The 13,307-nt window shown below is 41.6% G+C and overlaps 1 protein-coding gene across 4 annotated transcripts in view; it reads left to right on the top strand.

Moving 5' to 3' along the window:
• rps6ka1 (ribosomal protein S6 kinase a, polypeptide 1) overlaps positions 1 to 7,674 on the top strand; it is a 50,839-nt gene extending 43,165 nt beyond the window's left edge. For all 4 annotated transcript variants that reach the window (XM_085142542.1, XM_085142545.1, XM_085142546.1 and 1 more), the window contains 13 exons: positions 17 to 87; positions 672 to 760; positions 892 to 956; positions 1,065 to 1,167; positions 1,374 to 1,504; positions 2,756 to 2,881; positions 3,045 to 3,134; positions 3,231 to 3,389; positions 4,534 to 4,695; positions 4,803 to 4,879; positions 5,044 to 5,161; positions 5,272 to 5,409; positions 5,765 to 7,674. In XM_085142542.1, coding sequence (XP_084998668.1) covers positions 17 to 87; positions 672 to 760; positions 892 to 956; positions 1,065 to 1,167; positions 1,374 to 1,504; positions 2,756 to 2,881; positions 3,045 to 3,134; positions 3,231 to 3,389; positions 4,534 to 4,695; positions 4,803 to 4,879; positions 5,044 to 5,161; positions 5,272 to 5,409; positions 5,765 to 5,887 — 1,452 coding nt within the window. In that variant the 3' untranslated portion in view covers positions 5,888 to 7,674. The remainder of the gene's footprint in view (positions 1 to 16; positions 88 to 671; positions 761 to 891; positions 957 to 1,064; positions 1,168 to 1,373; positions 1,505 to 2,755; positions 2,882 to 3,044; positions 3,135 to 3,230; positions 3,390 to 4,533; positions 4,696 to 4,802; positions 4,880 to 5,043; positions 5,162 to 5,271; positions 5,410 to 5,764) is intronic.
• Positions 7,675 to 13,307: the final 5,633 nt, after the last annotated feature.

The following is a 13,307-nucleotide window of genomic DNA, read 5'->3' as shown; positions in this document are numbered from 1 at the left end:
GTGTTTTCTCTCCCAGTTTGAGATGCTGACGGGGGCGTTGCCATTTCAAGGGAAGGACCGCAAAGAAACCATGAATCTCATTCTGAAGTGAGTACCACCTGGATTCAAGAACATCCATTCATTTTTTTTTCTTTTAACTACTTACTCATGTCCATCGGCAAAAGCGTGTGAGTGGACTAGAGCCTATCCCACCTCACTTTGGGCAAGAGATGTGGGCTACACCTTGGACAGGAAGCCGGTAAATTACAGGGCTAACACAGTTAGACAGCTGAGCAGGCACATTCACAACTACATCTGAAGTCAATTTACAATTATTAGTTGCTCTCAAACGTTTTCTGGCACGCCCCCCATTTGTAGGCTGAAAAAAGTTTGTTTTTTCTCTCCCTCGCTCAGGAATCCCTTTTACCAACTTATTTTAATTCAGTTGTTTTCCCAGATTGTCCATGCCCAACCTGGATAGGCGGTCAGGTGGGGTATGACGTCCTAAACAGGCTCTCAGCTTAGGAACTAACCTGGAGAGTAAATCTGCAGGCACATGGAGAACATGGAGAAAACTCAATTCAACACAAAAACCTGTTGCCAAATGTACTTATTCCAACATATTCCAACTGCCTCATTCTATATCCGGTGCAATAATTAAAGCTGGAAGCCCTCTTTGTGTGTTTGTGCAGGGCTCGTCTTGGAATGCCTCAGTTCCTGAGTGCAGAGGCCCAATCTTTGCTCAGGGCTTTGTTCAAAAGGAACCCTGCCAACAGACTGGGTTAGTATCAGCTCTGGAACATGACTTTGACAAATGACGGTACACACTCTATCTGATTTCATAGGGAAAGGCTGTGCTTTATGTTGGCTTGTAGTTTTCTATTGTGATTGATTCTGTTTGATGTTTTGCAGGATCTAATGCCGATGGCGCTGAGGAGATTAAGCGGCACGGTTTCTTCTCCACCATAGACTGGAATGTGAGTTCTGTGTGATTACATATGTTTTTGAATTTATAGCAACCATCATGGGTGGCATTCAGAACTTCAACTGCACAGCGTGAGTTAAGCTTCTTTGTTCCTTTTTAGAAACTCTTCCGAAAAGAAGCAAAGCCTCCGTTCAGACCGGCGGTCGCACGTCCGGATGACACTTTCTACTTCGACTCCGAGTTCACCTCCCGCACACCTAAAGGTCGGAAATCAAAAATCAATACACATTTTTTTATTTAAAGGAGACACAGCAACATTGGGATGCACTAACACATTTGTGATTAGCTGTGCTTGTCAATAATACATCAATGTTAAGTTTTTATAGCAGTGCCTTTTTTGTTTTCTAACATTACTGCAATAAACCTGTCTGTTTTTCCGAAGCCTTTATTTTTATTTATTATCCTGCAGACTCCCCTGGTGTACCCCCCAGTGCTGGAGCTCACCAGCTCTTCAGAGGCTTCAGCTTTGTTGCATCAACTCTGTTAGAGGAGGATGGTTCATCAGAGCCAGTGCAGGCCCCACCACATCCAGTGGTTCAGGTCAGTAGCTATTCACTCTTGGGATAGATAAATACTGGAGCCTGTTCTGGCAGGACACAAAGAAAACCGAGAAACTGCCCCTATGATGTCTTTGGTGACAGTGGGAGGGGAAAAAAACTCCCTTCTAACAGGAAGAAGCCTCCAACAGAACCAGGCTCAGGGAGGGGTAGCCATCTGCTGCGACTGGTTGGAGGTGATGGGAGGAAGTTAGGTTAACTGGTCATTTACAGTGTCCAGTCAACTAAGTGCATGTCTTTGGACCCTGGGAGGAAGTCGGAGTACCTGGAAAGAACAAACACATGACATGGGAAGAAATTGCAAACACCACACAGAAATTCCCCGGCTAGATGGTGGTGAGGCAGCCGTGCCAACCACCACACACTGTGCTGCCCGCAACATGATCAACAGTAACTCGACACACTAAAACTGGACAATGGAAGATTATAATAACATTGGCTGGTGTGATGAGTGTGAATTCAAATAGTACGGTTTGGCAGACTTCAGGCCCCTTAGTTATTCTCACATTGTATCCATCTTCTGATGGCTGTTTCCAGCAGGAAAACAGACCACATCACAAAGCTCAAATCATCTCAAACTGGTTTTCTGAACATGACAGTGAGTTCACTGTACTCAAATGGCCTCCACTGTCATCAGATCTCAATCCAATAGAGCATCTGTGCACTTGAAAATTTGCAACATGGGTGTGCAGCTGGAAAACGCGCAGCAGCTGTGAGATGCTTTCATGTCACTATGAACTAAAACCGCTGACGAATGTTTTTAGTTCCTTGTTGATTCTATGCTATAAAGAACTAAAGCTTTTCTGAAAGTAAAATGGAAGTGAGCCTAGTAATTAGTACCTGATGAAGTGGTCGGTGAATATGCCCATGTACTGTAATCTAAAGGTGTGGACAAAGTTCAGTGTGTTATATTTCTGTCGAGTTCTGACTGCTGATGCCATGAAATAGAGACAGATTCTGTGTGTACGGTGTGCGAAAGGCAGACAGGAACAAGATTAGAAAGAAACGACTCAAATGAGGTACACGGCTTCAAATCTTGTGTAATGCCTGGCAAAAGCAGTTTTTCTACTGCGTGTGTGGTAGATTTGAAGAGACACTTTGACAAAGAGGAAGAAATTGACTCCAGAAATAGATTGCATCCCCTTCCCCAACATCATCAACCTCCCCCCACATCAGCTCTTGTCAGTCCGTCACTCCTCCAACGCTCATCACAATTTCAAATCTTCCTCTGCAGCAACTACATGGGAAAAACGTCCTTTTCAGCGATGGCTACGTACTGAAGGAAGATATAGGGATGGGCTCTTTCTCCGTCTGTAAACGTTGTATCCACAAAGCCACCAACACTGAATACGCTGTCAAGGTATGAACACAAACACACACACAGGGAAAAGTTAGCTTGTGGATACAGGACAGCAAAATCTAACAAATATGTTTTTCAGTAGTGCTTCAGTAAAAGAAGGAGGAACATATGTAGCCTTTCAAAACCATGATCTTAACGACGTTGTTGTGCTTTTGATTTCCAGATGATTGACAAGACAAGCACAGACCCCTCTGAGGAAATAGAGATTCTGCTTAGATATGGACAGCACCCTAACATCATAACACTCAAGGATGTGGGTCTAAACACGCACTCTGTCTGACAACTTTTGTTCGCCATGGGTGTTGAGTGTAATAAGACTCGCTGATGTTTGTTTGTCTTTCTGTCGCAGGTGTACGACAACGGTAAGCAGGTGTTCATGGTGACGGAGCTGATGCGTGGAGGAGAGCTGCTGGATCGGATCCTCAAGCAGAAGTTCTTTTCGGAGAGAGAGGCCAGCGCTGTGCTGCACACTATCACCAAGACTGCTGAGTACCTCCACTCACAAGGGGTGAGGACCACTAAGACCACTAGGACTTTTAGTCCTGTTTTATATGTATGTTTTGTCTAAGGAGCTTGAAAAGAAAAACCTTTTGGACTTCTTTGAGTTTCTTGAAGACGTTTCACCTCTCACCTGAGAAGCTTCTCAGTTCTAAGGTCAAATGGTGGAGAGTCCCAGATTGAAGTCCTAGGGGACTGTCCCCCGAAGAGGGTCATGAACCCCCTTGTTGATCCTCTACCTAATCGCACGAGCCAAGGTGTGAAAATGGGTGTAGGTCACACTCAGCCAAGGTTTTGGGTGAACCCGCTGTGAAACCTAGCCCCACCCTATCATGTGATTTTCTCAGGTCAAATGGCATCTATTGAACGTGTTCTTTTATTCTGAAATGGCAAACCTGTGAAGCACACAATGGGTTTTTTTTTTATTATTATTTTCTGGAGTATTTTAGCAATAGTGTTTTATCAAAATAACTACTGTGAAATAGCTCAGTTTTTTAGAAATTAGTTAAGGTGCTATTAGAGTTTAGTTTTTTGATGTTTATTTTGCTTTTTTAAGAAAACTGTTGAATAGTAGTGCCTTTGAAAACCAGGCTAAAGTCTTTACTTTTCTTTTTCTTTTTACTTTTTATGTTTCCTGATGTTTAAAAACTTACAACACATGTCTACTTTTGTTTACTTTTATGACTTTTTAGCTTGAAGATGTCAAACTGTGTTCATCCTTTTAATTATTTTGGTTTAGTAACAACACATAGGGGAATACTCACTTGAAGCACCTCTATAAATAATTAAACTTCTGATTAGGGTTACAAGAAACCTTAACTCAATCACAATCCTCACGGGGTTATCGCCACAGCCTAAAGACAGAAAAGTTTCCCATGTTGTGTCACACTCTTTTGGCTGATTGTTGGATTTTCTCTGTATTATTTTAGGGTCTTTATCTTAAAATACAAACCACCTTGAGGCGATTGTTGTTGGTGTTATATAAATAAAACTGAATTGAATTGAATAAAATTGAAAATAATTTATAGAAGACATTTTTAAAGCAGATAAAAATGGGAAAGAATTCCACCCAAGAGTGTTTACTGCCGCTTCCTTTTTTTTCTTTCAATCCTAATTTTCTTCCTCCCTTCCACTCTTACCCTCTTGTGTTTCAGGTAGTGCACAGAGACCTGAAGCCCAGTAACATCCTCTATGTCGACGAGTCGGGGAATCCCGAGTCAATCAGAATCTGTGACTTTGGCTTCGCTAAGCAACTGCGTGCCAACAATGGCCTGCTAATGACCCCGTGCTATACTGCTAACTTTGTAGCTCCTGAGGTGAGCAGGTGACGAGTGCGCTCGCAAGGCATACTCACAAAGGTCAAGGTTCCCCCAGTCATTGTCACATATATAGTAATATGTGATTCCTTCTGACTCTGCTATAGGTGCTGAAGCGTCAGGGCTATGATGAGGGATGTGACATCTGGAGTCTCGGGGTTTTGCTGTACACCATGCTGGCTGGGTTAGTAGCAACACTTCAATTCAATTCAATTTTATTTATATAGCGCCAAATCACAACAAAAGTCACCTCAAGGCGCTTCACGCTTGAAATCATTCATTGAACTTTGTTCTCTCTCATTATTCTTTGCATTAACCTTACCGTCTGTCTACTTTTGTTCTCACCAGTTTCACTCCATTTGCCAACGGACCTGAAGACACTCCAAATGAAATCCTGAACAGGATAGGCCACGGCCACTTCAGCCTGACTGGTGGTAACTGGGACTCTGTGTCTGATGCCGCCAAGGTAGGAGTCAATATTTGTTAGGCAACTCTTTTACTCCCTAGAAAGAATTTTTCATTGTATTTGCGTCAACCTACAAGTTTTCCATAATATTATTATTTGGCTTTTTGTAGGACCTGGTGTCCAAGATGCTTCACGTTGACCCCCATCAGAGACTGACTGCTAAGCAGGTTCTCAAACACCCATGGATTGTCCGCAGAGACAAGCTGCCCAACAGCCAGCTCCCACACCAGGACCCCAAGCTAGTCAAGGTAACAAAACTGAATAAATATATATATATATATAAAATTATTTATTTATTTATTTTTTTTCTCACCTGGAATCAGGTTAAAGGAATTCATTGATTCATTGAAGTTTTAGTAGTTGAAACTCAACATGTAGAATGATTTTATATCATATCAGTTGCTTTTAGTGTTGCCAAAATACCAATATGATTGTGCACTGCAGTATACTTGCATCGTGTGTTGCACTGTCAAACATGTCTAACATGAACATGTTAGAAAACACAAGACAAGCGGGTTTTTTGCATTGCAGTAAATCAGACAACATATCAGTAATTCATACTGTCATCTGGCCTTCAATCATGATGTTGCTTTTTATGCACAGGGTGCAATGGCAGCCACTTACTCCGCCCTGAAGAACTCACAACCTACTCCAGAGCTCAAGCCCATTGAGAGCTCCTTCCTTGCTCAGAGGCGTGTCAAGAAACTTCCCTCCACCTCTCTGTAGAGACTCTGAACAGCCAATCAGGTCACAGGAGTCTGATCAAAACCACACCTCCTGGCTCCAAACCACCCCGTCAGCTTGCTCGGGGACTTGGTGTCGACCCGCCAATACCAGCCAAGGAACACTGACTGTGGTCCTGCCCCCATCTTGTGACATCAGTTGTCCCGCTCTAGCTATCATCCTCCTTGTGTGGGCTCGCCAGCTGCAGCTGTTAGCTGATCTCCTTTTGCCTATCAAAATATCATGACGATGGATGGGGGCAATGGGGCGAAAAAAAAATACAAAAAAATGTTAAAAAAAAAAAATGGGTGCAGGTTTTTTGGCAGATGCGTTGGCGCCGTGTGGGTGTTTGTGCGAGTGTGTGAGCGTGTTTGTGCATGACCCACTACAGAGTCGATGCAGCCCTGTTTTTGATAGTGACAATGAAAGTTTTCTCTTCTCATCTTTGCTGTAATTAGTTGTCATTCTCGCTGCACGCCTGTCCATCTGCCTGTTTTTTGGTTTTTTTGCCGTCTGTCCGTTCTTTTTGTAGGGTTTTTGAGCTTCGTATTAGCGGTTGTGCTGCCAATTCAACCTGTGCCGACAGCACAAAACCACAGTACTGTCCAAACTGCTGTTAAATGTTTCTCAGAGAACGTTATTGATATTAATATTAAAACATTTCTGCCATAAATGCCTCTTTGGCTTTGGTACAGCCAGAATATGTGCATTCTAGAAAATGTCAGTTGCTGATGTTTTGGTTAGTGTCAATCTATGCTTGCGTTTTGTTTTATGGAGAGTGTGTGCGGACGCGTGCGTGTGTGTGTGTGGGCGTGTGTGTCAGTTGCATGACTTGCAGTGTGTGTCTGTACTGTCTCGCGGGATGCTGCAGAGTCATGTGCATGGTCCGGTGATGTGGCTTTCTCGTTTCGCTCCTATTCCTCTTCTCTGCTTGGTCAATCTGCTGGCAACCATTTGAGATGTCTGTTATTTTTATTACTATAAAAACTAGTAACATAGATGGCTTTCTGTGAAAGAAACCCTGCCCAAGGAACAATGTGGCATGTTAAAAATTCTATATTTGCATTGTTTTCTTTTTTTTAGTTGTTTTCACTGTGTTTCTTGGATAATGCCTATTGAATACTGTTTCCTGTGTTGGTTGTTTTTGCTGTCAATTGTTTTGTTTTTTTTTCTCTTTATCCAAAGAAAGTAGTGATTTAAAATAGTGAAAGACATGCTGAGCACATCGCAGCCTGTGGACTTGATGCCGCACAGGTCTCTTCTTCTGTTTAATAAGTCAGGGCTGGCTGCTGTCTTTATGGAAATAAGCACTTGTTAAAATCTCTGTCAAATCACTGGTTATAATGTCACACAGACTTGCCCTTATTGTGGATTATCTTTTTTTCATTCATTATATTGGAATTCCATTTGTTGATTATCTGACTCGTTGGTATTTTATTGACACTGAATACGAGGCCTAGAGTTAAAAGTGTCACAGTGTAAGCTTCTCCACGGAGTAGGTCCTGCTTTTAGCTCAGTGCCTAGGCCTACAGGTGAGGCGGAATGTCTTGCATGGAAAGCACACCGTAAGGATAAGAAGGTGCTGTGCATGTGTAGAAGGAAAGACCTGTGTGGCTTAAGAATCTATGAAGCAGCTGTCTTACCTCAAAAGAAATCAAAGTTATATTATAATTCTTGTTTGGTGGCAAAAATCTCCCTCCTTTGTCAAAATTTATGGTAAGATGTTATTGTATGATAAAGATGAAGATTTTTATATCTTACAATATTAAAAATCGAGTTGCTATGACAAAGTGTCTGTCTTGCTTTATTGTTTTTTTATAACTTCAAGTGACATTCAAGTGTATAAAAAACACAATTCCCAGATATAGAAATATGAAAAATATCAAATTTTGAAACCTACAAAGAACACATAATACTGTAAGATCAGTAGTACTTCTTATAACTAATAATTCTTTATGCATACAGCTTTTGGTGAGTAGCTGTTTTTCTTTTCATCCACAAACAAGCATTGTTGCTGGTTTGGTTTTCTTTTCCTGTGTTGGATCCAGGAACCATCACTTCACTTCACATCATGCTGCTGTTGGCTCAGGCTGCTGACGTCCTTACACTGAGTACTTCTCCACTCCCGTCTTCTCACTCCCCAGTTGTTTACACAAGAAAACTGCACCCAATTAAAATGTCCTCTCTCTCTCATAATGTGTGCCCTGAACCACCCCTCACTTATGCTGCGATAGGCCTAGGCTGCTGGGCGAGGGGCTCCCATGATGCACTGAGTGTTTCCTCTTCACTCATCTCTTTCCACACTGTGTGTTTATCCACCATTTTGCATTTAATTATCAGTAACTATTAAAGTCTGACTCTCTCTCCTATAGTTCGCCTTTTGTCCTGTCTCCCTCTGTTCCTTTCTCATTTCCCTCACCCCATCTGGTCGCGCTAGACCAGGGGTGTCGAACTCCAGGCCTCGAGGGCTGGTGTCCTACAGGTTTTAGATATGCTAGGTCAACACACCTGAATCAAATGATTAGTTCATTTCCAGGCTTCTGGAGAACTTCAAGACATATTGAGGAGGTAATTTAGCCATTTAAATCAGTTGTGCTGGATAAAAGACCCATCTAAAACCTGCAGGACACCGGCCCTCGAGGCCTGGGGTTTGACACCTGTGGTCTATGCGCTCCTTTTCCCCCTCTTCTCTTTATCTTCATACCCCGAGTGACTATGACAAATGGCTGCTCCCCACTCTGAGCATTTTTCTGCCAATGGCTCTTCCTGTTCAAAGGGGTTCTTTCTTCCCTCTGTCACCATCTGCTTGATTGTTGTGAATCTAATTAAGGATGTTGTCCCTGCTTGTGAAAAACTTGACTCGATTAGGCTGGGTTGGTGCATTGTTGTGTGCCTTTAATGACCTTCACTTGACCTGTCTCAGCAGACCAAAGCCTGGTGTATTTCCACAGATGGTCACTGGAGGGAGATAAAGTGCAAACATACAAACATAGGTTAACTCAATCCATGCCTGCATAAGTAGATGGATTGAGGCAATGGTCAAGGCTTGTCAACATGTACTGTACTATACTTCTTTATTTTTTTATTATTCCACTATGTTTAATTATCCAAACCTCATGTTTAAAACTGCTGCTGTCACTTTTTCCCTGTGATGAAAAGCATCAGTTGGTAGACCAAATTAAAGCCACATTAAATATTGTGATTCATATTCATGCATTCGCTTGGAGACAATATCAGTGTGTGAACGACTTTCTTCTGCAGCCTCTCTCCATCTGTTCTTGCTTGTAGCATTTTAACTGCCGTGTCCCAGCTTTCCCTCCTTCAGCAATATGGCAGATTCAGCTTTATTAGTATCAGCTCTTAGTATCGCCTCATGCTTGTACTTGATGTTACCTGCTTCTGTATGCACAGAAGCAATCACTTACATAACAGCCACTGCTGCTCAGCGGTTGTGGGGGAGGATGATTTATGCTGACACGGTGTGCACCATCATGTCAGAGACAAATGCAGCTATTTATTTACAGACACACATACATAGTGTGATATATTCCCACTGGTCTGTGTTTGACGTCATCTTACCAGTAAGTCACACTGCGACGAATGACTTCCTGCTCTTTTACACTTTTACACTTACACACACACACACACACGCACAGACACAGACAGACTGACTGACTCAGCCTGCAGCAGCAGGAAGAAGTCACTGATATTGATTACAAAATAACAGAAAACCAGTACCATCACCATCATCTGTCTCCCATCTCAGTAGAGAATAAAGTGGTGCTGTTTTTTATCCCCATCCTGTCTCCTTAGTTTACAGCAGCTGTCAGCTGGAGCGGCTCTTCTTAGATGCTGAATTTTCCTGGGTTTTTACAACAGTGGAAGTGTCTGTGGGTGTATGTGATGGCGCATTCTTGTCTGATCTGAGCTGTAAAAGAGGACACTGTATGGATGAATATTTTAGGTGAAATTCCTCGCTATTTTTGGATGTCTTTCTGGCTGTGTTTTTGTTTTATTCTGTCTGATGTGAGTTGGTTGTGAAGTGCTGCTTCGAGCATCTCCAGAGGTTCAGTTAAAATAAATACAAAATCTATTATTGAATCTTAATCTTATCTTTTATATTCTACACAACGGCCTCCAGCGTGAATTTAAAATTTTATTGCAACAAAATAACCACATTTATAATTAGTTCTTACCTCCACATATAGATAAAAACACAAATGTGTTGGTGTGGAACGATGGCGGTATGTCTCATCTCAGTGACTTATCAATAACAGAAGTACAGTGATTGAGTATATGTTCAAGGAGCCAATCTGAAATGACTTCAGTTTATGATTTGGTATATTATGATGGGTAAATGATGCATACACTTTCATCATAAAGGAATGGACATGGTCATGTCAAATCTAACCCTCCCATCCAAGTTTCGCAGCAGAAATTGGGAGTAAGACTTTTTTCTTTCTATGTTCTGTTGTCCAGTTTTAGTGAGCTTGTGCAAACTGCAGTCTCAGCACTTGGTGTGTTCTTCTGCTGCAACCTATTTAATCTCCCAAAATACTCTTTTGCTTTCCTTGGCTGTAACGAGTAGTTATTTGAATTACTGACCAGCATGTCTGGCAACAACAACCATGCCATGGCTGCTCAGTTTGAACCTCAGCAGGTCACCTTGATTATGTCTACATGCCTAAATGCATTCAATTGCTGCCAATTGGTAGATTCAATATTTGTTTTAACAAGCAGCTGAACAGGTGTACCTAATAAAGTGTCCAATAATGTCTGTGACAATGAGTGCTCCAGCTATAAAGGCACTAACCATCACTACTGGAGTTGTAGAGACCTAAGAGTCACCATTACAGTAGTTAAATAAATAAAACTGAGAAACCAGTACTTCAAATCTGTGTTCCATGTATAACCATATCCAACATTTTTGCCTTATAATATTTTCCATATCCTTAGGATCCATGTTTCAGTATAATACTGCTACATTCCCCACTACAGATAACTTGTCCTTAAGACAAACTGCAAAAAGAAGCTCACAATACTGTTATACAATTCTAATACTAGTTAATTTGACCCGAATAGATTCAGCACTCAGAAGGCACACAGATCCTCTAACTCCTCACACGTGCACGCATCAAATACAAACACAGCACACAGATTAAAGTAATCTGGAACAGAGATTGAGAACGGACGTTAATCACAATTTTAGTTTCGCGGGTAGAGGAGAGACATTGGTGAAATGGGGTGAAAGATAATTGTTTCTGAGAAGGATTTTGCACTTAGACTCAATTAATTCTGCATGTTCTGTGACAGAACGACTTGTTTTTCTGAGTGTGAAAAATGTGTGAGTACATGAGGCTTTAAAAAAAAGAAAAAAGAAGCTTCCTCTTCTTTTCAGACAGGCCCCGTCTTGCCAGTCAAATTGTTTGCCAGTGATGATGGCAAAGCGCGTGTACAGCTGTGTATTCAACATTCGGGATTAGTGTGGAGTGAGTGGTTTTTAACTGTGGAATGTTACACAACCAGTAGAGTCTTCCAAAAACGGAAATCATGTTGGAGAAAAAATAAGAAAACTCCACTGAGGAATCTTTTCTTGATCCCTAAAGGATTTACTCACACAAGCCATCGTGCTTATTGTATATATATATTTCTTTTATGTATATCTAAAAGAAATTGTAAAGCATGTATTAGCTCCATATGGTGTTTCATGTAGACACTTTAACACCATGCAACATTTCCATAATAACAAAGTTTTATTCTGAGCCTTTAAATTTCTCTCAGCCCTGAAGTGCTCATCTCTTCCTGAAAATCACAATGTCTTCTTCAGAACTGCAATCTCTGTCATGTTGTTGTTTCAGATCTTTTTTTAAATAGCAGGATAAAAGCCTGAAGAGCATCTTTGGGGTTTTTTGGCATTTAATCTTCCTATAAGCACTTATAATCCTGCCTCCACTCTCACTTCTTGTTTGCTTCATTATCTGGGTAATTTTCTGTGTTGGATCCTGCTCTGGCTTCTCTCTGGAGATGAGTAAAGCTAAGAGCAGGAAGAGAGCAGTTGGTGTTACTGCTAATGCAATGTCAATCCTCAGATAAAAGCAAAGAGCAGAGTGAGCACTGAAATATGCATGCACGTAGATGCTCGCAGAAATGCAAGTCAACCTCTGACCTGCTAAAAGCTTCAGTTGTTGATTCAATCTAGCAGAGGGCAGTTATTCAAAGCATCACTTCTTACTGTAAGGCTCTGAATGCAGCAGTGTTACCCTTTCAAACTGTCTAAGTATGCGTGTCCTTTCAGGTGTGTTTGAGTGAACTCACCCCGTGTCTTACTTTACATACACTGATCATATCACTTGCAACCACAGGATGAAGCAGTCAATACTTGTCTAGACAGAGAGGGTGTGCACTAGGGATCACAGCAAGACGGGGTGAAAAATCACGATGATGTAACCAGATCACACTGACTAAAATGGTTAGACTAGTCATTAGTTTACATACAATACAGCTCGGAAACATGAGAGTATTTTTTTTGCTGTATTGCAGTAAAAAGGTGAAACGTGTAGAAAGTTGTATTCAATCCAATTCAATGTGCTCGGTTTGCAGAATTCAGTTAAATTCAATTTTATTTATAAAGCACCAACTTTAAACCAGCTTTATATTGTAAGGTAGACCCTATGATAATCCCTGCAGAGGAAAACCCAACAATCAACAATATGACCCCCTATGAGCAAACGCTTTGGTGACAGTGGGAAGGAAAAACTCCCTTTTGACAGAAAGAAACCTCCACCAGAACCAGGCTCAGGGAGGGGCGGGGCCATCTGCTGCGACAGGTTGGGGTGAGAGAAGGAAGACAGGATGAAAGATGTGCTGTGTAAGAGAGACAGAGACTAATAACAAGTATGATTCAGTGCAGAGAAGTCACATACTGAGCGAGAAAGATGACTGAAGAAGAAATATTCAGTGCATCATGGGAATCCCCCAGCGGTCTACCCCTATTGCAGCATAACTAACTTTAGCAAAAAGGAAAGTTTGAATCTTAAAAGTAGAGATAGCGTCTGTCTCCTGAATCCAAGCTGGAAGCTGGTTCCACAGAAGAGGGGCCTGAAAACTGAAGGCTCTCCCTCCTATTCTACTTTTAGATACTCTAGGAACAACAAGTAGGCCTGCAGTGCGAGAGTGAAGTGCTCTAATAGGGTGATATGGTACTACAAGGTCATTAAAATAAGATGGGACCTGATTATTTAAGACCTTGTATGTGAGAAGCAGGATTTTTGAATTCAATTGTGGAATTTAACAGGGAGCCAATAAAGGAAAGCCAGTAAAGGAGAAATATGCTCTCTCTTTCTAGTCCCTGTCAGTACTCTTGCTGCAGCATTTTGGATTAACTGAAGGCTTTTTAGGACATCCTGATAATAATGAATTGCAG

The sequence above is a fragment of the Neolamprologus multifasciatus genome, chromosome 19 (assembly GCF_963576455.1).
Source record: "Neolamprologus multifasciatus chromosome 19, fNeoMul1.2, whole genome shotgun sequence".
In the NCBI taxonomy this organism is placed as follows: Eukaryota; Metazoa; Chordata; class Actinopteri; order Cichliformes; family Cichlidae; genus Neolamprologus; species Neolamprologus multifasciatus.
Note: the sequence above shows the minus strand (reverse complement) of the source record. Positions and strands in the feature narration are given on the sequence as shown.